Genomic DNA, 24121 nt, shown 5'->3' with positions numbered 1-24121 from the left:
CTCTGCCCCCTCCCCAACCTCCCCTCTTTTCTCGCTTTGCCATTTTTCCCCCTCCAATCTCTCTTCACTCTCCCACCAACAGCCTGTCATTTTTTTTTCAGAGACAGTGAGCCATGGCGATGGCAAGATTAGACATACTTCGGAGGGAAAAGGAGTTAAAATGGAGGACATTCTGCTGTTTTCTCCTTTTCCCTCTCACCTACTTATTATCACCCGCACACAGAATATCAGTATTGCTCTGCAATCAGTCAGACATCGCAAATGAGCACCGCACAATGTCTCAAGCAAACGTGCCGTGCACGTCAAACACAGCGTGGTCAGAGCAGCGGGATGAGACTACCATGTGATACATTAAGCTGATCGGTTAATGTAGATGTCTTCACAGAATGCTTTTTGACAGAAATAAGTTAGCATGGGGAAGCATTAAGCTAGGACTAAAAATGAACAGCTCATTACTGGTTGCTTGTTTCTGTTTCTTTTTTGGAGGTGCAGGCAACAGCACATTGTATTGCTCTCTTCTGACAAGCACAATCCAAGGTCAATTAGGAGAGAACTGGTGAGGAGGAAGGGGAAAAGGACCAGAGACAAGAGGGGGTTGCCAAGTGTGGGGGGCTGAAATGAAAAATGGGCCCCTCTAAGAATGAGGAAAGAGTCTGTGTTCTGTGTATTGACTGTGTATTGTGTATTGACTCTCCCCCACACCTTACCTCTTTCTCTCTCTCTCTCTCTCTCTCTCTCTCTCTCTTTCATTCCAGAGAAACAGAGAGGGGATGTTAAAATGTGATCTGTATCATAGACTCCAATTTTATATCTAAAGCAGCACTTAAATCAGGTTCCTTTGTCGATACCCATGCTCCTTGCGAACACAGCCATTTGAACAGGCTGGTGTGAGGTTTTCAGGCTGTGGATTTTAACACTGTGATGTGTTCATCTTGAAAGCACAGAGTAGTAGATGATAAAAATCTATAACTATCCATGAATTATTTTATTGAAATTCTTACGGTAGACTTTAAGTGTCTATGGCAGTCAGATATAGGAATTAGTCCTTCACTCAAGTGAGTGCTGTCTGCTTTTGTGTTTTCTTCATGCCTGTCCAGTAATCCTGTGTTGTTGGCTTGGCATGTTTGCATGTGTGAGTGTCACTGTTGTGATGTGAACAGTCTGTTTTTAAACGGACTCTTTGAAGAGGCAGTGGATGGATCTGGATCACTGCCTTAACCTCACAGTGAGTCAACTTGACAGAATCTCTAAGAGCTCTGGACTTAAGAGTGGAAAACAACACTTCCCGTCTCCTTTGAACCCTTTTAACTTTGGCATAGAGTAGTGATGGGTTTAAATGAACCTGAATATCTTAAAATTGTGCATGAGACATTCCACCCTATTGTCCTTTCCTCCACTTTTTCTTCTTGTCATTAAGAAAGTGATTAGAGCAGAATGTGTAATTTTGTTAACTCTATAGGCCACGGCTGCATTATTTAATCTTCTCTCTGTCTTTCCTGCTTCTCAGACATGGGTGGTGTCATGTTGACAGGGGAGATAGACCTGCATAATGAACAGCATATTCATATAGTGGGTTTCATTAAAACCGGATTTAGGAAAAGGGCTTCTTATTGCCATTTCCTCTTCATATCAGCCCAGTAATGTCACCCAGATCTCCACGCTGGTCTCAGAGGATTACCAAGCCTTTTTGTCTAGACACTTCTATGAGATTGCATTCTTTAAATGACTGTATTTATTTATGAAATATAAAAACAGAATATTTAACAAGGTGGTTTGTTTGTTCGTGTGTATTTGAGGGGAAACAGGGAAACAGTACATGTTCCCTCTCCCATAACAGATAGAACTGCAGAAAACAGTAATGGCCAGCACAGCACATACTGAAAAGTGTTGCCATGACAACATCACTGTTGCGTTCTGGCTGCAGACATCTAGTGGCCATGTCCCTAATTCCCTCTGATATATGCTGAATTGACCGTTCACGAGCCTCGCGTATGCCTTCTGATATAGTGTTTCAGTCCAGGCTGAGAAGTCTTTAACCTTTAACCAGTTTGAGAGAGAGAAAGAGAGAGAGACAGAGATAGAGACAGAGTATGAACACTAAAGGTGTTTCAGGTTGGACTGGCTGTTTTATGGTTAAGCTAGTTAAGCTGCTGTGGAGTGGAGCACTGCTGGTGAATTAGGGATGGGTGCAGCCTGTGGCCTCCTTATTTTTCTCCTCGTTAGTAGTCTGCTTCTTTGGAGGAAGAATAACAGATCAGGTGGTCACAGCAATCATACCAAAGGAATACTTCCTATTACATTAGATATCATTACTTTCACTGCTCTCCATGTCAAAAAAAAAAACATTTATCACTCTAAATATTCAGGGCTTTTCTTGATAAAGCTACTTTGAAAGGGGACCTGATCTCAAACATTTTGCTGCTCTGTTTACCGTACTTTACAGAGCAGTTACTTAACAGCTGCTATAGTTGTTTAACACCAATTACAGTGTATCTCTGGGTACAGAGTTTAAAGGAACTGTATCAAAAAATGTAAATTTCAAGATTGCAGTAAAACGCATAAATATGAAACGTCCATTAAAAGAAGTGCCTAAAATATTTTGCCAACTTGATCTATTTTACAAAGATGTGTTCATAAGTTAGGCAGACTTTTGATGTTTATTGATGTGCTTTAAGCAGTGTATATGTGTATGAATGATCAGTGCTCAGGAAGTGATTCAGTACTAGAACTTCACTGTCTCGTTTAAGATTATACGGTCTGTCCCATTCATTTAGTTTCATTTCAGTCACCCAAGCATTAGGTCCTTATAATAAACCAACGTCTGTGTATCAAGCCATGGCTTGTATTTAGTTCATTGCGAGATGGACGATGTTAGAGATACATAATGGTATTCCATAACAAGCACAGTGTCACAGAGATGGAGAGAGTCAGTGTAGTTATGCTGGGCTAAACGAGGGGCTATGGTTGACTGGACCAAGTTGAGTGCATGAAAAGGATTTGTGTGACATAACTGGGTTAAAAAGCATCCCTCCCGTCACAGTTTCTCAGTCAAACCCTTTGAGCTCAAACTTTCTCAGAGTGCAGTGGTTTGAATCATGTGTTTGATTTTTGTTTGCAGGCTCTGATGTGAATAGCATAGATCTTGTGTCTGAAGATACTAATGGTTCAATGCCAGAGAACAGAGCTGGATTGAAGACAGCAGTTGCTATGGCAACACAAACACTAAATACAGGTAATCAGTTTTGTTCAATTATTTGTGCATTATCATCAGTGTTCATTAATGTTCCCCTGTGGTTACATCTCTATATGCAGTCCCAGCATAGAGTTTATCAACTTTTCCAAGAAGGCATTTAGACTTACTTGGAGAGTCAGTGGATAGAACATTTTGAACAGAGAGTTTCCAAATCATCTTCATAATCATCACATTGCAGTTCACAAAAGACTGCGATGCTGTTGCTCTAAATGGAAGTGACACTGACTGCAATAATGTGCCATGACAGATGTATGTTTGACAGGCATAGCAACACAACAATCCTTTTCTGCTCATGCCTGTGATACACAGTTACAGTCTCATATCCTACAGACTGTGATACACAGTTATACCTGTGATACACAGTTACAATATCATATTACAGAGACTGTGATACACAGTTATACCTGTGATACACAGTTACAATATCATATTGCAGAGACTGTGATACACAGTTATACCTGTGATACACAGTTACAATATCATATCACACAGACTGTGATACACAGTTACACCTGTGATACACAGTTACAGTCTCATATCACACAGACTGTGATACACAGTTACACCTATGATACTCAGCTACAGTCTCATATTACAAACTGTGCTATACAGTCATGACTGTGATACACAGTTACAGTCTCATATCACACAGACTGTGCTCTACAGTCATGACTGTGATACACAGTTACAGTCTCATATCACACAGACTGTGCTATACAGTCATGACTGTGATACACAGTTACAGTCTCATATCACACAGACTGTGCTCTACAGTCATGACTGTGATACACAGTTACAGTCTCATATCACACAGACTGTGCTATACAGTCATGACTGTGATACACAGTTACAGTCTCATATCACACAGACTGTGCTCTACAGTCATGACTGTGATACACAGTTACAGTCTCATATCACACAGACTGTGCTCTACAGTCATGACTGTGATACACAGTTACAGTCTCATATCACACAGACTGTGCTATACAGTCATACCTCCGATACACAGTTACAGTCTCATATCACACAGACTGTGCTATACAGTCATACCTCCGATACACATATCCTCTCATATCCTCTAGACTGTGCTGTGTCGGTGGCTGAACTCAATTCCATAACCCATCTCCTGCTGCATGTAATTGATTCCAAAGGGAGGTGAGACAAACTGTAGATTTCAACGTTTTTAGCACCTTTCCCTAAGCAGTAGGCAAGCAGCTAAACTGTGCAAGCTGCAGTATACAGTAACCTCTGATCAGGCCAAAGTAATCAGTGTTATGCATGCTGTCATCAGTGTGGTATATCACACTGTCTGCTGGGCTGATTAAATCCTATATTTCAGACCCAGTTTCTCTGTGGTGGCACCTAACCCAGTTCCTGCACTGCAGTCAGTAGGCTAACCTAAATTCCATTAATAGATGGACAAAATAGGCCTCCTGGATCTTAAAACAACAGGTGACCAAATGTTGTAAGAATATATATATACACACACACACACACACACACACACACACACATATATATGTATGTATGTATGTATATTTCTCAGAATGCCACCTCACATATCATAACCTGAGTGGTTTCAGAGCTGTCTTTGAAACAAAAACATAATTTAAAAAAGTGATCACATAATGTGTATGTAACTGATAAAAACAAAAGTCAAGTCTCTTTGGCCTTGTACAAGAGCCACTGTTATGTCTTGTCACAGAGTGTGCATGTTACGTTTGGATTAGCGGGTTTTTTCTTCCTTTTTCCTCTAGTCCTGCTTTTTAGCTAACAGAGATTAGACCTCATTAATATTCATGAGACTGTCATAGTGCTCACTTGGAGTCCTGACTGACTGAAAGTGAGGCTGAGCAGATGAAAACCAAATGAACCATTGGATTCCATGATGCCGTAGAGGTACAGCTCAAACTGAAGAGGCTGCTGTCAGTATTGAGTAAATGAGACTGGAGCTAAAAGTTCATCACTGTTCCTCATTTAGAGACAGGTCAGGAGAGAGGCTGAACTCATGTACAGTACAATGATATACACTCATTATCAAAACGATGATTCTGACCTTGTCCAGCATTATCTACCGGACACACATGAGTATGGCAAAAACCTGAGCCCTAGGGAAACCTCTGAAAGTAACAGCGTCATAAGTCTATACATTACATGGGCATATCCAACAGAAACCCTGTGGACAAATAGAGACTTTCCCCTTTCTAAGCTTCCTGTCCACTCCTCACCATTTCCTGTGCACACCAGCACAATACTGTTGTGTAATGTCTGGTTTGACGGCACCTCAGTTAACTCTTTGCTGTCATCTCTCCCTGGTGTTGACGGGAGTATTGACGGGAGTTCACATAACTGATGGCTAAATGATAAATGGATGACAAGGCAACATATAAGACAACGATGTAAATGTCCAATCTGATCATGTTCCAAATATCCCAAAAGAATTCAGAATGAAAGAGGTTTTGATTTATTGGCGTTGAGTTTCTGATTGAAATTCTACCGACCAGTCATTTTTTCCATACCCGGGGGCTTCAGGGCATTGGCTGGCGAAAGTAAACAGACAGACAGACGCATGTAGCTCCTGCTACAACAAAACCTCTTATCAGCCTCTGGGTCCCACACCACCTGCTTCCTCCTGCTGGTACAACCACCCAACACACAGAGCTATGAGCAACCACACTCAGGGAGGGCACCAGTTTGGGTTTGATTAAACTTGTATTTGTCTTTATAGCCATTATGTAATACTACAGCCAAATTGAAATGTGAAGTAATCTGTTCCTATGCAGCCTCTTTGCATTAAAACAACAGTAGGCACTGTCCCATTTTTCAGCTCTGAGAGACATTCACACTGGGTTCCTGGTCAGCCATTTCACTAAGTAGCGTGTCTACTCCTCAGAAACATTTGGTGCACACGCCTGCCCTAACTAGCTTACATGCTAATGACACACTGGGGCTCTGGTTTAACTGCATCTCATTTGTGATCATGAACAATTCAGCGGGTCTAATAAAAAAAATACTACATCATTAAAACCAGAGCCACTTAGAGTCTGTATGTAGTCAGTAAGTCACATAGGAGGGACGTCTTACGTCTGAGTATGCACAGAAACAACATATCAAACCACATCATCATAATGTCTGTCTGTCTCTCTCTCTCTGTCTCTCTGTCCCCCCACCCCTCACCCCTCTCTCTCTCTCTCTCTCTCTCTCTCTCCCCCTTTCTCTCTCTCTCTCTCTATATATATATATATATATCCTCCAGTAGAGCTTTCCTTTCAAGTGTCAGTTTTATTCCAATATTGACAGAGAGAAGGGGTAAATGAGGCAGAATTTTGAGGGTAGCCACTGACACTCCGAGGGTTACCCCAGACAATCACTAGACAACAGGGCTGACTGTGATCTAAATGTGACACACAGTTAAAATTATAAGTTGGCCAGCTCAGCTCTCCTTATAGCCCTGATGAGTGTTTCACAGTGTGTAGTGCTGTGGCTGCTCTGATTAGAGAGAAATGCCTGTTTGTTAGGCTAATGAAGAGAGAACAGACATGCTTCAAAGACACTGCGTATACCCTCTGTAAACACACACACACACACACACGCGCACGCACGCACACACTCACACAGATAATCAGAAAGAGAGAAACCAGAGCATCTATTCGCCAGCAGAATGAGCAGGAATGAGCTTTTCCAGAGCTCAACAGACATTAATGAAATAGAGGCCGGCACACCACTGACCAGACATGGAGGGGTATTTTTGGCGAGTAAAAATGGTCGTCAGAGGGAAAGCATAACTAGAGCAAAAATAACAAACCCACCTATGGGAGGGGCCCAGTATTTCTTGCGGCTTTTTTTTCTTTCTTTTTTTGAGCAAATGACATAAACAAAGCTCTCACTTTGTAGAATGGGTGTGTTAGGAAATATGGGGGCAGCACTAAAGGCCACAAACACAACCCAAAAACAAGCCAGGGTCTCACCAACACCAGTTATGATGTATTCTTCATTTGAGAGAAAGTTCAGACTTGGAAACGTGATGAAAGAATGAATGCATTGCCAGATTTTGTAGCATGATCACTTTGGGTAGAGATATTAGGCAGCTGCCTTCACTTGTTCATATGGCTTTCCTCTGAACACCTCATTTATCTCTGTCCCTGAAGCATATTAAGATCGCAGGCACCTTCAGCATATCTGATAGTCTCTGGTGGGACAGGCACTGAATGAGTTATGAGTCTGATTTGCTTTATAGACAGTGTAATTAGACATCTCCCTCTCTATGGTCCTATTATACAGATCCTGATACTCTGTCACACCCATGCAGAAGATACAAACCAGCATCATGCGCTGTTTATCTGAAACGACGAAATGCATTGTGGTATTTTCCTGTTTGTATTGGCAGCAAGATACCATGTTTTCCCCTTCGACTTGAAAGCATTTCTTTCAATCTAATCCCTTCTGGGTGCGATACAAGTCTTATATACAGCAAGCCCATAAAAAGTCACCACAGACTATATATAAGAGTCATGAATCAAGCACAAGAAAACAGTTAATGAAAGTAACACTCCTCACTGACAGAGCCAAACCACTGAATCAAAAACAGAAACTTTCTCCCACGCCATTCTGTTACATCCATGATACGGTCATAATTACGTTTGCATGGAAAGAGCAGATGTTGTCTATTCTACTCTGTAAAAGTAGCTATGGTCTCAACCTACTGATAACTACAGTAAGTCTTTCTCTCACAGACTTACCCTGGAGAAGCCCTCTTTGAGCTGTTTTCTTTAATACAGGATTAAGACATTGACCGTGCTCTGAAAGTCTTGGTCCTGTGCCAGCTTCTCTCAGGTGTTGATCAAATCTTATCATATTCTCCCATGTTTATTCGCATTCTCCTCAACAGTGCCCTCTTGTGGTTTTCATATGTTACTACAAGGCAATCCAGTATCTGTTTGGTAAGATAAACCATTGAGCAGTTGATGTGTGTTGTTTTCTGGTTAGGTCAAGTTTTATTCCTTGATTCCAATCCTGTTTTTAAAATTGGAGTGGAACAAACCACTTCTTTGATCAGCACTTCTGCCTTTTTGTTATTACAAAGCTTATCCTAGTTTCTCTTGTGTTCCAGAAGGGCCCACTACACTATCTGAAGACTGGCTGCCTCAGACAACCGAACATCCAGCACTGCCAGACTGCAATGCAGAACATTCTGCAATCTGCAGCTCCACAGAACCCTGGGTTCCCACTCCTAACACCAACAATAACAATGAAAACACAACTACTTTTCCAAACAACCAATCACAGAGTCCCCTCCTGATACCAGCCCTGCCCATGTTTGTGCCACTCTACTCTGACTGGAACAGCGCCATGGCAGCATGGGGCTTGGCGTGGGAGGCCCATGTGTATGGACTGGGCGTCATGTTTTCTCTGGTCGCCCTGGCCTCTGCCCTCAACCTCCTCTGCCTTCCACTGCGCTGCCCATCAGGCTGTGGCTACTTTGCTTTGGTCAGCCTTTTCCTGCTAGCTGCTGGCTGCACACGGGCCTTTGCTCTGCTCTACGACGCCTATGGCCATCAGGACAGGATGACCTCTGCTGAGACATCTTTGCTGCTCTATGAGGCCCCGTTCCCCTGTCTGACCGCTGCGTTTGGCCTGGTATTTCTTCTCCTCTCTATGCGTTCCCGCATGCAGCTCTCTTACTCGGCTTTCCAAAGACCCTGTTTCCTGGCGTGTTTGGTGTTCTTGCATTTTGCTGCTGCCTTTGGTCCAGTAACATTGCTGCGGGTCGACCAACGAGGTGCTCCATTCTGCCTCCTACTCTCCCTGGTCTCCAGAGGTGCCTTTGTGGTGCTTGCTTCTTTCCTATCTTCTGCCTACTTTGTGTTCTTCTGCTATGTGCGTGCCGACTCAAAGCACATCTACCACCTGAACAACACCTCACCAACGCCTGCTGAACGTTATAATCGTTGCCCATTTGCTGAGAGTCGAGACTGGGATCGTGCTGCTGCGGCAGTGTTCATTTCAGCCCTGTTCTCTCTGGCATGTGCTGGTCTACAGCTCTATGCTATGTTACATGCACTGGGCCTGGCTGGGGGAGTTGAGGTCTTCCAGCCTTGGCCTTGGTGGGCTTTCCAGCTGAGCTGCCGTATATGTGAGGTAGGAGTTTGTTTCACCCTCGCCCTGGTGGTGGCGCAACCCGTTTACTGCTCAGACCATCTCCCCCAGCCAGGCAGCTGCTGGACAGAGTTGCTGGCCTCTAAGTCACCCATCTTGCCAGGGACCTACCAGTGGTCTCTGACTCAGCAAGAAAAGCTGGCCATCTGCGATCCTATTGGGCACAGTGAGACAGAGTGTCTGCCCCTCTACACACTGGTGGATGAACGGCTAGGAGGCAGCCTGAATGGACTAGACCTTCTCTATCATAGTAATCGGGCCCTGGCTTACCGCGATCTTGACTTAGATCTACCTGATGCTGTACCCGACACCAGTGCTCCATCTCTGGGTTCATCTTGCACCAGTGACTCCACAGCAGACCTTCGGCCTCCATCACCAATCAACTTACGGCGAAGCATCGATGAAGCACTCTTCAGTGAGGCACTTTTTCCCATGAGCCTTTTCAGCCCTCTAAGGCCTTTCACTTGCAGTGACCGTTCCCTGGATGTAAGGGACACACCCACCAGTGGTACCCAAACCCTCAGGGAGACCCTGCCATCAGACCCAGGCCTCTACCGCACTTCCTCTTGTGTGGAGGTGCTACCACAGGCCCCTCTCCCCTCTAATACCCAGCAGGATGCTCCTGAAATGGTTTTTCCTCCATCCCCAGCCTCATCCATGTCCTCTTCATCTTCTTGCTCATCTACAGAACGCTGGCGAGGGAGTTCCAGCTCCTGCTCTCTGTACAGGGCATCTATGGGAGGCTCCTCTCTGGTGTTGTGCTCCAGCCCAGAGGGTCACCGCCCTCATCCCTCATCTGTCAACGGCTGCACTACGCCCTCAAATCATCAGGGAGCCACCAGCCTCCAGAGGCACTACAGGACGTTACATTCAAATTCCAACGACAGTTTAGTGCAACACTCTGAGATGGACCAGTCTGTCCAGGAAGAGTTCATCAGTGTCTGCAGACAAATAGACGCACTAAGTGTCTGCAGTGAGACTATTGACCTGTAAGGGATGTCCCTCTGCTTTTAAACACATAATGTAATAAAACAATGCAGTTCAACTGCAAGAAACAATAGATAGTGTTGAGATTAAAAAAAAGAACAACAATAAAGAAACAATAAAATCTACGATAGAGGCAAAAGTGAGGTGATGACGGTCTGTCTATAAGGCGCGATGGCTGATTTGCTTTTCCCTGAATATGACAGCACACGTTGGGCAGTCAGATGAAACTTTGCCAAATGTTTTATGGATTTTGCTGACTTCAGAAGCAACAGAGCTGTGGAGAAATTTTATACGTTAATAAGCTATCAAGGACCACAAAATGCCACAAAATCTACAGCAATTGTTTTTTTTAAATCAAATATTTCCCATTATTCTCAGACACCGCAATTTATTTTCCTTTTATGAAAGTTTTCAAGTTTTCACAAACGACTTATAATGTGATAAAAGATCTGTTTGTACACAAAAATATTCTCCTACAGTATAAAAACGACTGTGATTAACACTGACTTCTGACTACAGCGCTGTAAAATAAGTACTTTCAGTTTCAGAGAATGAAAAGTAAATAATACAATGGACATATATATGGTTATACAAATATTATTCCATTTCCCATTTAGAAAAGCTTTAACTTAAAGTTGAAACATTTAAATATGCTTTCTATGCTTTATATATTAGTGTAACTATGAACAGGACATGATGGGATGGCAGTAGAAGCTGTTTTTTGTGCTGGCCTATGACCTTATTCATTTTGTCTCACATGGCTTCAGAGCCTAATCCTCCATTGGCACTGGTAGGAAACATTCCCCTTACCATTTTATTACAGCGATCTCTGCTGGTATTGTTAGAGAAAAGCTCCTATAGTCCAGCTGAAATGTAGCATTCAGCTAAAGTGCTCATCATACCTCTGGATCAGGAAACACATTTCATAAAAGCTTATTAATTTATCAGCCAAAATATCTTACCACATTTACTCATTTCATTATAAAATAAAAGCAGACTATCCTTTTCCTCATTTTGTAGTGTGCATGTTTTTATAACTTCGCTGGTGATCTCTGTGCAACAGAGAAGGTTGATATAATAAAATGTTTTCATTTTTGCCAGTTATAATAATATTAAATTTATAAAAAAAAAAAGGACCATATCCAACTGGCTTCATGCAAAAAAATAAATAAATAAAACACAAGTCAATGATACTCAGAAGTTATTTGAATTTATTTGCCCAATATGATTGAACAGTATAGGCAACCTCAGTTGAATATACTGCAGTAAACACAGATGGCTGTCACACGGTGAAGGCTCTGACAACAGTAAGAAACTGCTAACAAGCAACAACCACTTGAAAGAGGATGCAGGTAGGCTAATTCGTTGCACATCTTCATACATATTTACTTTGTGTTTGTGCCACTGAAAGGATGGAAAGCGAATGTGCACACATCAGATGAGGTACTGTATGCCACATTTGACACAGAAGTCTCATAACCCTTCATGAGGTCCTAAAACTCATCTAAAACTGACAAATATAAATCCAAAAAAACATGTCTAAACATCACCTAACTGACATAACTTTCACTCCAGAAAATTCTGATTGGTATTGGAAGTGGACACACAGACAATGGCAGAGGACCCAGTGGGCAGTAGCAGTGTATTTCTTTAATTAAGACTTCAAACTGTCGCAGACTTCATTTATTCCCACTTCAAGGCATATCTCTGGTTTTCCCAACAGATAAAGCTGGGTGAGAGAAGATGTAGGAAAACAAACACACACACACACACACACACACACACTTAGTGGGGAACTATGTAACACAAAAAATGCTGGCAATAAACAGCAATAGATTTGGCTTTAGTAAAGAATTATTTTGTACAGATGTGTGTCACAACAACGCAAATTCTATTGGCAGTATGCAAATAGTAAAAAGTGTAGTATAAATATGGCCAAATTATGGCTTCAAAAAATAGCATGCATATCAAAACCCTTCATGCATGTTTAGCACCCGGATATTCCACATTCTGCCCAGAACTGATCATTCATTTAATGAGTAAAAACTCCAATCAAGGGATTATCATAAACCCATTGCAAGGGGGAAAAAAACCCTAAAAATAATAGCCAGGACTAACATTTGGTCCAGATGATGATAATATATGACATGGTATTCTAAAGAAACAAACACAGGCTTTGGTTAGTCATAGGGGTAGGTGACACCCTGCAGTCGTGTGTGCAGTAGGTCATCTCCTCTCTTACTGCTCAGTCAAGGGTGGAGTTAGTCATCAAATGGAATTTGCAGTCAAATGAATGTGAAGGACTCAAGTGTGTAACATCTGATAAAAAGAACAGATTGTATATTGAATGGTTACAAGTATAATACACTAAACAGTGCTTTGATACACATCTACTACGTCTGATAGCATGACCAGGATTTTTCAACACATGAAGAAGTGGAATTCAGATGATGCCTGTTTTTTTTTTTTGTTTGCTTTGTCATTTGTTTTGAGGCATCATTTGCTGGTGGGAGCTGATCCTGTCATAGGGTCCAAGGCTAAATGTCAGTAAAGCATCAGGGGGCAGACAAAGGACTTCACTAAACAGTATACGTTGTCATGCCAGACCCACTTCAGTATATAGGAGTGTGGTTGGCAATACCTACAAGCACACACACGTTCACACACACCTGCAGCTGAAAAACTGCCTCTCATTTTCATGCACACTACAAACCAAAAGACATCATTTACACACACACATATGCATTATAGCTGCTTGTGAACTTGCTGTGTTGGGCCTTTTCTGAGGACCCTGATGCTCCAATTTAGTGCAAGTCCCAAGTTTTCAAGAATACACTGAACAAAGACCCTTCTCCTCTGCGCTGCCCATTCAGGTGACTGTGTCAGAGGGTTTGAGAGTGGAGGTCTGTAGGGTGCAAGGGTGAGTTTCAAATACTAGATGTGTTTGGTCACTGCTGGGGTGGGGACATCAGGGCCTCCCCTCATCCGTGTCCGCGTCCCTCCCTCAGTACAGCCGCTTTTCGTAACTATGGCAACAAAAAAGGGCCACTGTTATCATGACCATCACCACCACCAATGCACAATCAACAGCCAAACACATGTTACACTACAGCCTACTACAACCAACAATGACTCATCGCCATATCAGCATTTCAATAATCCAATCAGCATTAACAACAATGAAATATCAGTAACCTGATGGTTTTAGGAGGAAAAAAAATGGGGTTTTGCTCAAAAACACCCTTATTATATTAGACAGCTTTGAGAGCGACAGCTATCTATTACTGTTACTGTCTGAATAATGCTAATATGGCAGGCAGCGCTACTGTTTTAACACTACTGTAACCACCTTCACAGGTCTCTTATTTGCTAAAAATGTACTTACATGGAACAAAAGAATATCTATGACAAAAGAGACAGAAAACAAAGGAACATTTCTTGCTGTAGAGTGTAGAGTGACTGAACAGTATTGTTTTCAACTGGCACAGAAAAACTTTTGACCCCATCTTTTAGAGAGTCCATTGTTTCAAGATGTGATGGCAATTATTCCAAGTGACAAAATATTCCCTTCTGAGAAGACACTTACGAGTGAAGGCCGTGTACACCTCCCTCAACCTGAGCAGACATGGTCCTCTTCTCAAACTTCAGCTCTCCAGAATACATCATGGAGCTGTGATGGACATACAAAGTCAGCCATTTCTGTTAGAGATATCTAGAATACAGCCACTCACGAAACCACAAGTGCCTTTAATCACAGACACATTCACAATTTGACCAAAAAAAAACAAAAAAAAAACCAAAATAAAAATATTCATAGAAACAAAGTGAACCAGCACAATGCATCAGCATAGACTGTGACCTCACCGAAGCACAGAGAGGCTTTTGGCACCAATATCCTGACAGCCGTGCTGAATGCCAGCGATGAGATAGGGCACAAATTTGTGGATGGAGCCTTTGTCCTGGACACAGCCAGACACGCCCTGAGCCACTTTCACCTTATCTCCCTCACTGCCAAGTGACCAGTCAGAGCGGGAAGTGTTAGACTCAGGTAAAGGACCACATTGAAACACATAGCAGGTTACAGGCTTCTTTGAATATACTACAAAAGTATGAGAATATTTGTGGAGTCTCCACTCAAATTCCAGACAAGTCCATGGAGAAACTGTACCTGAAGTAGCGTTTCTGGCTACTGGTGCTCTTGTCCATGGCGTCCAGTGAGCCCATGCCCCTGTATTTCTTCAGCCTCACTCCATCTGAGAAGAAGTACTCACCAGGGGCCTCCGTAGTGGCAGCAAGCAGTGAACCCATCATTACTATTGGTGGGAGTTAAAAGATCAGTTTGAATATGGTCTACTTGATTTGATTTTTTTGTCCATAGTTTTGCCAAATAATTCCTTAATATGTGGATCAAGCACTCTACAATCTTTCTGATGGTGGGAAAACCTGTGAAATACCATACTGGAATAAGACTTCCATTACGTTAAATCTCTGAACGTGTGGTGGTGTTTACTTTGTCAGCTATGAGAAGCAAAACAGTAAATTAGTGTGTACAGACCTGTGGATGCACCAAGAGCCAGAGCCTTCACCACGTGGCCCACAGTCTGAATGCCTCCGTCGGCAATAACTGGCACGCCAAAGCGGCGGGCATACTCTGCCACTTTATACACAGAGGTGCCCTGAGGCCGACCACATGCCATGACTGAAACAGAGACATCGATCGACACCCATCAGCACAGCAGCAAAAACAAATCTCGGCCTTTCTCCTGGGGCCATAAAACAAATCACAATGGAAACATGTTTTTGGGGGGGTGGGGTCAAGCAAAAGCAACAACATGCAAACAACTAATTTGATGACTTGGTTAAATGTATTTTTAAGGGTTCACATAACATGTGTAATGCACAGCCTCTTATTCCAGAACATTCTCCTGACCTTCCTGTGTGATGCAGATAGAGCCACAGCCCATTCCAACTCTGAGAGCGTCTACCCCAGCATCAATCAGGTTCTTCGCCTGGGCCGCAGTCACCACTACACACAGGGAGGAGAGGTTATTAGCCCATCACATTCCTGTATTTACCAGAGCACATGCACTCCTAAAACCCAATCAGAATTTATATGCCCCAGCACGCACTACTCACTCACCATTTCCACCCACTACTTGTAGCTCTGGGTACTTTTGTTTGATGTAATGTATCATGTTTATCTGATACACAGAGTTGCCCTGTGAGGAATCCTGCACATCAAAGACAAAAAAACTTAGTGAATGAGGAAACAAAATGTCATAGGAGAAAATGTAAATACATATTTAGAAACACTAAAGAACTACTGAATGAAAGGATGTAGAGCTGGAGGACTCACTAGAACTACCATATCCACCCCAGCCTGAATGAGCAGATCTAGGCGGTACTTGTCATCCTCTCTTGTGCCAATGGCAGCGCCACAAAGCAGCTGTTTGCGAGAGTCTTTCGAGGCCAGTGGGTAGTCTCTGTTCTTCTTCAGGTCAGTGCGAGCAATGATGGCTACCAGTTCATCATTTTCATTCACTATGGGCAGCTTCCCTAAATGAAAAATAATTCATTCATTAACCATGAGTATTGTCTTTTTGTTAAAATTTTTATTGGTCACACACACTCTAGGAATAGTGAGCAGTGAAGTTCAACCTCTGCATTTGACCCGTCCTATACACACACACACAAGGAGCAGTGACCACATACACACAACTAGAAGCGGGTAGTACCGCAGTACCGCGCCCAGGGTGCAGTTGTGGGTTAAGTGCCTTGCTTAAAGGCCAGGGGATCAAACCAGCGACCTTTCAGTCACAAGCCCACTTCTCTAAGCTTTAGGCCACGGCTGTCTCTTAGTTGAAATGAATGTTTTGTGTAAAAGTGCCAATCAAGGTTTAACTTTAACATAAAACCACAATCGGTGCTGGCACTAGTAGGCAAACATCACAGTGCAATTTAGGAATCATCAAAAAACCTGCATCCTCAGATCCTCACCTTTCTTACTTCTCTGGAGAATGTCATTGGCCTCTTTCAATGTCACACCTGCTGGGGCAACAACCAGCTCCTCCCTTTTAGTCATTGCCTAAGAAAACAGTCCAAGTAAAACTGAATGAACACACATAACTGAAACAAAACACTAATGAATCAGTCATATGTTATAAAATAATAATAATCCACTAAAGCTAAGTGTCCACGCCAGCACCCAAACACATACCTCCTCAAGGGGCTTGCTGTGATCTTTCTCTGAGAGGAAGTCAATATCACGTGATGTGACGATTCCTACCAGCTTGCTGCCCATCTTGCCTGTCTCTGTGATGGGGATGCCAGAGAAGCCATGCCTGACTTTGGCTTCAAACACATCACCCACTGTGTGTCGCGGACTCATCACCACAGGGTCTGTGATGAATCCCTGTTCGAACCTCTGCACAACACACAAGCCATAAAGACATACGATCATGATAAACAAAGGCATGTCCAGTATACACATCAAAGAGATAACCAACCCACAGTTAAACAAGTGAAAAATAACGCACCTTGTAAATCCATAAGCATAAACACCCAGATAAAAAAAACTAAATGATGTACGAATACTCATATGCATGTGTACATTATAAAGTTACCAGGCACTACAGGCTAAAAGATTTGTAAAGGTGCTAACTCATACCTTGACTTTGCGAACCTCATTGGCCTGAAACTCAGGGGTACAGTTGTGGTGGATGATTCCGATTCCTCCCATGAGCTGAAAGAAAAAGGAGTGTTGTTCATGTGAGTGACTGTCAGACAGGCAGATTCAGAGAAGTGAGAAGTGAACATAGAGGGGAAAGGCTTACGGCCATGGCAATGGCCATTGATGACTCGGTAACCGTATCCATGGGAGAGGAGATGAGGGGTGTCTTCAGAGTGATCTTCTTGGTCAGGGCAGAGGTCAAGTCCTGCAAGATGATAGAAGATGTGTGTAGTTTAACAACTGAACAAGCAAGCTAAGTACATGCATGCACACATAGACTCTAACGTAAATAACTTCAACAAAACAAAACTGATTAATAGGTTATCGACCATGTATTCCATATTTGGCCACAAGGGGGCAAACATAACTATATGTTGTCATCCTAGTAGATTTAAATGAATATCAGAGGGTTTTAATGGAAATTTGAATTGGAATTGAGAGAAATATCGCAAATGTATGTCGAAGACACTGCAAGACCAATTTTTAATTTTCTCAAGGAAAAATCATTAATTCCACATTAAGAAGCTAATGCTGACCAATTCAGTAGGTCTCAAACTGTGGAAACTCAAGGTGAGATCTGTGAAAAACGTCAGTGACCTTCAGTGAGACCTGCTGTTTGCCATGGGAAAATTCCTCATGCTCAGATAAGAACAAATATTTCTCTCTAGCCATAGCTCTAAACTCACTCAGATCTCACTCCTGTCCCAAAAATACCCACATTCAGCACCAAGCCGAATGTGAGGTGACAGACCGGTCCATGTGAGGCAGTGCTCTGGCACACTACTCTATTCCAGTGTTTCCCCTAGACTGTTACTGTGCTCTGCACTGACAAACTTCTGTGATGTAACAAAAAAAGTTCATTAATGTTTAACGTGACGAGACTTCTAAAAACATTTTTATAACTGCAGTCAAAGTAACGGTGTATCCAAACATCTCAGGTTTGAAATCTGACATAACTGTTGGACTCCATTTTAATAAAGCGAACTTTTAAAGTGAAATGTGTTTGCTTCAGTAGCCACCCATCTGCACTCAGCGTAGCAGTGTGGATACGGCTGCCTCCATAACCATCACTTATCAAGCCTGTGGATGGGACTGAGTGCTTAGTGATTCATTAGATGAAAGGCCACATTATAAAAAGGAACTGGCAGTCTCCCAGAGCTTTGCATACATTTTCATGTACATCAGCCCTAAGGGTGAGACATGTAAGTGGGCCCTAGATGTAAACAAGTACCAAACAGTGAGATGGAGAGCAAGAGTGGGCAGGAGGGCAGTCATTTGAGCTAAAAATAGGGTGCAAGCAGATAAAATTCAGACAGCTGTTCAAGCAAAACCAGCCTTTACACAAACAAAGTGTTGTAGGAAAGGGGACTCACCACTTCATCCGAGGTGAAGTCAATAAAGCCAGGCAGAATGAGGAAGTCACTGTAAGACAGACAGAGAAAAGAAGAGAAAAAAAAAAAAAAAAAACACACATTGTGGTCAAGACTCTGACAAAGATAATGATCATGGTATTCCTGTGGGCCCAACAACACACTACAATAATCAGATCAGTCCCCACAGTCTAAAATTTCTGAAAAGGGTCCTTCTCCTTCTCAAATCATGTACTTAGCCTAACTGATGACCTGAACAGAATTTCAGCAGTCATGACAATGAGTATGTTATTAATGGGAGGAAGAGAACCATCGACAAGCACTGGATAACAGTCACACCACAGCTAAAGACTTGGCACCTTATGGGGGACTCCTTACACTCAGAGCATGGTTCTTATCACAAGCTGCTTAAAATGTGTCATCAATCAGGGACCTGAACTAAATCTGGAGCTGTCTGGGTCTGGGTTAGATTTGGAGTAAATTTCACTGAAACTACAACTCATGCAGCAAACTCCAACGTAAACAGAAGATCTGAAAGTGACAGAAAAAAAAAAAAATCATTTAATTCGCCGAACTCTCGTCTACGTGAGAAGAATCCTCACTGCTCTGTAAAAACCACTGGTATGCATACTATCTACTGGTTAGTATATTACATAAACACAATGCTGGCCAGAGAGAGTGGCACTGAATGTCCTCTCCACCCAGACAGCCTGTACTCTGAGTGGTTTGGCAGAGGAGTGCAAACACAGCCACTGGAGAGAGAGAAATAAGCAGGGTTTTGTTTCATATAAGTGAGGGAGCAAGTGGTAAGAAACACAGGGAGGGAGGTGAAAAGAGCCCCGCCCTCCCCTCCAGACCACATAACTATACAGACTACAGATTTCTCCACTCCTCCACTTGCGGCGAGACAGCAAAGCTGAAAATAGGACCAGGTTCACAGGGAGGGGTGCAACTGTACCCACATGTACTGGCAAGAGTTGCTCAAAAACATCTGTAAGACACAAAACGATCTGGACCCAAAAAAAAAAAAAATCTGTCAACATTTAACAAATACTAAAGTCCTTGTTAAGAGCTCAGAAAGGAGCTGTGATACTCCACAAAATTTGATGAGACAGTATTGAAGGCCAAAAACAACATCTAATCTTCAAGCGAAGGTACTGGTTAAAACTTAAAGTGGAAAATGACTACCTATGATATTTTTCTATTTAGAAACAAAGTTTAATTCAACAGACAACTGGCCTGCATTCATCTAAGGATCTGGAGTACAAAGAGGACGTTTTGGACCATAACCAACAGCTAGACTGGAAGTGGACGGCATATCTCCAGTGAACTTTATTCTACCTTTCCAAACCAGACAAACAAATGACAATACATGCAGTGCTGCAAATCACCACTAAAAGCCCAAGCTCTTTGCTAACCAAACATCTCCTTAACATAGGTAAAGCCAATAAGATACAAACATCATCTGGAGCTCCTTGTCTTGTCTTTTAGATACACTTTTGATGGAAGCTTTCTCTTTAAAGTAATACCTAGGAAACTCTCATATGGTGTTGAATAAACCATGCATGGGGCACTACAACCAGTCCAACTTAGCTATGCATCTCCCATAATTTGCATAAGTAGGAATGCAAATTTGAATGAATAGGCCTAAACCTCATCATCTCATGCTCAGGAAAATGTCCATGATGAAACTGCATGCAGGCTATCTAAATGATCAACTACAGTGTGCTCAACCAACATCCATTACATTTCAAAGTAACGGATAATAACTTCACATTATTAACTCCATTTATAAAGGGAGCCACCACCTCCACTGACAAATCTTTTACATATGACACTAGAGTCCCTGAGAGTTTTCAGACATCTCTTTATAGCTTTCTGTCTGTAATTATGAACTTAAAGGAGATTGAAAAAAAATATTTCAGGCATATGATTTGGTGACGTGACATGATTTATTCAAATCCTTTTTTTCTCTTTTTTCAAAACTGAACACCAATCAAATGTCAAGACTGTGGTAGTAAAACACTGAATAGTGTGGTCAGGTAACATCTCTCCCAGACAGCACATAATGAGTTGGCAGCGTTGCTTTAGACCACCTGGGGTGTTTCCAATGTAGCCTGCAGCATCCATGTGTGTGGCACTGTCTGAAAAGGCTTAAAATGCTATGTCTAAGACAAATATTTCAGGCCTGGTGATTCAAATATTTTAGAAGATCAAAACATGCATAAGCTGCCTCCAGATATGAAGCTAAGAACCTCTGAGTCAGGCGACATTGAAAGCATTTACAAAGATCAAGCCAGAGATACTGGTCTGCCACCAATTAAAAACTGTGAATACAACTTATATAAAATGTTATTTCACAATACATGCATCTTTCATCTTCAGCAACTGCATCATCTCAGTGCAAAGGCTTCTTACATCATACCAGAGGGCACACTAGTGTGAGGCATTTAGCAAGGAGCTATCTGAAAGCTAAGACAAAATCTCTCTCATGTGTGATGAAGGGCTGAACATGAAATGTACAGTTATGTAAACATGCAGTCATACAGGTTGGCTACACACCGAAGAGCTTACTTATCTAGCACCATACCAGTCCTAGCTGGCATGCACATGACATGAAACTCATCACAGAGCATGTCTAAGTTTCTTCACTGGCTGTACAAATTTGTGTGTGCATGTGAGAGAGAGAGAGAGAGAGAGAGAGAGAGAGAGAGAGAGAGAGAGAGAGAGAGAGTTCACCCATTAATCTATGAGGAACATCTCCCTTTCCTTCACTTTAAGTATCTCACATGATGTCGCTTGAGGATAGTCATGTGCCCCATACTAAATCACAGCACGCAGTTCATTACCGATTAGAGTGGCATCATGCATCACACACAGCCTTCCACACTCAATTATCCAATTTCCATACCTCTCACAAACTCTCCTCAACCCACGACCTGAGCCGTACAACAGCTAAGGATAAGTACACTGTGCAAAAAGTACTGCAATGCAGAGAACAAGGGTCCTTTTGACTCTAAACTTACATAAATAAAAGATAACACTAAAGTAACAAACTATGCACTATGTATTTTTGAAAACTGACTACACAGAGAAGACACATTTTAAGTCACTGTGGTATTCAGTTCCTTTACAATATGATCACGAGAAAGAAAGGCACTGAAAATATACAATATTTCTATATAATGAACCCAACAGATCCAGCTCTGACAAGAAGGGCAGCAGATACTACAATTAAGCTCCATCTGATTGTCTTAGAGATAGAATGTTCACTACTTTGCACCACGGGTGAATGAAGCTGTTAGCCTGGAAGCTTGATTTACTGCACGGTATTATTCGAGTCCATCTTAGTTCCAAAATTAGTGCATCAGTAAAAGGGGTTATCAGAACAACCAAAAGTTACTGGTCAAGAAAGAAAAATGTTAAATGAAATTGACTTTTAAAAAAGAATGAACTTAAAAATATTACAAAAGCATACTTCATGTAGGATAGACAGTATGAGAGCTTTGTCTTTTGAGAATCAATGTAATATAAGACTTCAATACAGAGCCATTGCTTCAAAGAATCAGATGTTGTGCAATGTGATGGCAAGATGCAGCCATACCAGCACCAGAAATAAGAATCATTCACAGACATAAATGTATGATTAGTTTTAGAAATCAACTGCCCAATCAAATTCATTCACTTAAAGTTTAAGACTGCAAAACGATTACATAATATTCCCCGGGCATACAAATGAGACTGTATCCGGTGTCCTTGAAGAAAAAGCATTAATCAGGATCACCATGAAACAGAGAGAGAGGGTTTGCTTCTCTATACGTGCTCATATGAGAGACACAGCTTGATAGTGTAATTTTGCAAACAAATGAAGGTCCACTACTCACTTGTAAGTCAAACCGTCCCCTTTAGAGCATAGCTCTTCCGCCGTGAGTCCGTCTGCGACAGACCGTTGAACCGATCTGCCGATTCAAAACGTAATGTGTTGCCCATTACATACGCAGAGGCGTTGAGCCATCGTTTGGGGTTTACACACAAAAAACACCACAAAGAGGGAAATCATTTAGACTACACTTACTTGTAAGTGAGGCCATCCCCGACAGAGAAGAGCTGCTGAGCTGATAGCCCATCGTCTGGAACGTACCCCGTACCTCCACTAATCAGGTAATCTGCCATGCTGCAAAAGAAATTCAAAAAAATATACTGCACTGAAAATCAGGGTTTTAATGCTGCATTGTGGATCATCTTATTAGCACAATTTCAGTCTCGCCCAGCACTGCCACATAAATTTCGGGCCGTCGGACTGTCCTGCGACGTGCCATAATTATACACCATACAGTCACATTTGTATTTGAACTCCATCCAGTATGTTTAAATGTCATCCGCGCTAATTCTAACGCGAAGAAAGATGTAATCTGAACAAAGCCTTTGCTCAAAATAATGGACCGGGCGTCAAAGAGGCAAACGCGTGGATTCGACAACCCATGCTCAGATATATTTTCACGAGTAAGGCAATCTGTACAAACACAGCGGTTGACGACAAACGTGTCATCCACATGCTACTTCATCTACACGCTGCGTTTGTCAAAACAACAGGCTCGCAGACATTAATAAACAACTCTTAGCTGTAGTAAAACATGGTCATGTCGATATTATCTTTGACGCATTTGGTGCTGTTCTAGCCTACTGGCCTGCTGACCTACATTTTGTAAACACATTTACTGGGCAAAGCAAACCATCACGAAAATATGAAGCAATAAAGGGACGAACACCATGACCGCGCGAATAGCAAACCAAGATTTCAAGCTGACAAACCGAAGTATTAAGAGTCGTATTAAAGAGTTGAACCAGCTGCATATGTTATTTGCACAGCCCCTTACAACACCAGGTTGTCATTAAAATCATAGAAACAAAGGGAATTGCCTATTACCGATTTCGCCAACCGTATCATCGCTGTTTACAAAGAATTATTACAGAAGACGTCTGTTTGTGAACGAGGGTTAAGGTGAGCCCTACACAGTTGTTGTAGTCGTAGTTGAATAGTCTACATAGTTGTTACTAGCAAATAGAGAGTGTGTGTTTCTGATGTCTTTCAGAGACTCTGTTGACAAGAACCCACGCCATGCAAGAAGATGAAACTGTCTGTGACAACAACGGCTAGTGTTAGCGAGTGTTTTGTTACGTTCGAAAGACTACAAGCTGTCAAACCTGAGGTTTCAGAGCAAGATGAAATAATGCTGGCTTCAAAGCTAGTCAAATAACCACAGTAAACTGAAACGAAAGAAAACAAATTCCAACCTCTCCTAAAGATGACAAGATGTACACGTTCTCTTCCTCGGACCCAGCTGGCTGATGAATGGTGCGAAACGTGGAGAGCAAACCGGAACGACCTTAACTCTGAGGTTACGAACAATGGAAAGAAATCGTTACAGGGAGAACACAAAAAAATCTGTCTTTGCAGGTCAGCTAGATGCTGCAAAGTTGATCTTGATGATTGTTAAGTGCCACGCCGTTTCGTCTTATGTAGACTGAGAGCCACATAAGACGCGTCACATCCTCCTCATGCAATGGCAGGAGTGCATTATCCACGTGGTGACGGCGTGGTTAACTCTTTCATATCGCACACAC

General features: G+C 42.2%; 2 protein-coding genes across 4 annotated transcripts; one reads left to right on the top strand and one right to left on the bottom strand.

The window, feature by feature from the left end:
- The first annotated feature begins 3169 nt into the window (after window positions 1–3169).
- prrt4b (proline rich transmembrane protein 4b) lies at window positions 3170–10402 on the top strand. The gene is made up of 2 exons (XM_030790346.1): window positions 3170–3232; window positions 8364–10402. The coding sequence occupies exons 1-2, from the start codon at window positions 3208–3210 to the stop codon at window positions 10400–10402; spliced, it is 2064 nt and encodes a 687-aa protein (XP_030646206.1). The 5' UTR covers window positions 3170–3207.
- A 2933-nt stretch (window positions 10403–13335) lies between these two features.
- impdh1b (IMP (inosine 5'-monophosphate) dehydrogenase 1b) lies at window positions 13336–24005 on the bottom strand. 3 transcript variants are annotated; one of them, XM_030770317.1, is made up of 16 exons: window positions 23792–24005; window positions 22572–22670; window positions 22381–22455; window positions 18500–18548; window positions 17230–17331; window positions 17064–17138; window positions 16614–16820; window positions 16394–16481; window positions 15753–15952; window positions 15537–15627; window positions 15327–15422; window positions 14952–15095; window positions 14565–14709; window positions 14261–14404; window positions 13983–14066; window positions 13336–13422 (listed from the first exon to the last, which is right to left on the bottom strand). In XM_030770317.1, exons 2-16 carry the CDS (start codon window positions 22667–22669, stop codon window positions 13401–13403), a joined length of 1620 nt encoding a protein of 539 aa, XP_030626177.1. In that variant the 5' UTR covers window position 22670; window positions 23792–24005; the 3' UTR covers window positions 13336–13400. The 3 variants fall into 3 exon arrangements, with proteins under 3 accessions (XP_030626177.1, XP_030626178.1, XP_030626179.1); XM_030770318.1 differs by lacking the exon at window positions 22381–22455; XM_030770319.1 differs by lacking the exon at window positions 23792–24005 and having other exon boundaries at window positions 22381–22458.
- Window positions 24006–24121: the final 116 nt, after the last annotated feature.

The sequence above is a fragment of the Chanos chanos genome, chromosome 1 (genome assembly GCF_902362185.1).
Source record: "Chanos chanos chromosome 1, fChaCha1.1, whole genome shotgun sequence".
Classification (NCBI taxonomy): domain Eukaryota; kingdom Metazoa; phylum Chordata; class Actinopteri; order Gonorynchiformes; family Chanidae; genus Chanos; species Chanos chanos.
The sequence above is the reverse complement of the archived record's forward strand: the minus strand, read 5'-3'. Positions and strand labels throughout refer to the sequence as shown.

Coding starts and splice junctions, on each gene's coding strand:
- prrt4b (XM_030790346.1), top strand. CDS start 3,208: ATGGCAACACAAACACTAAATACAG. Junction 3,233..8,363: donor AACACAAACACTAAATACAG/GTAATCAGTTTT, acceptor CTTGTGTTCCAG/AAGGGCCCACTACACTATCT.
- impdh1b (XM_030770319.1), bottom strand. CDS start 22,669: ATGGCAGATTACCTGATTAGTGGAGGTACGGGGTACGTTCCAGACGAT. Junction 14,710..14,951: donor GGCTCTTGGTGCATCCACAG/GTCTGTACACAC, acceptor TCCCACCAATAG/TAATGATGGGTTCACTGCTT. Junction 14,067..14,260: donor AAAAGCCTCTCTGTGCTTCG/GTGAGGTCACAG, acceptor TGTCCATCACAG/CTCCATGATGTATTCTGGAG.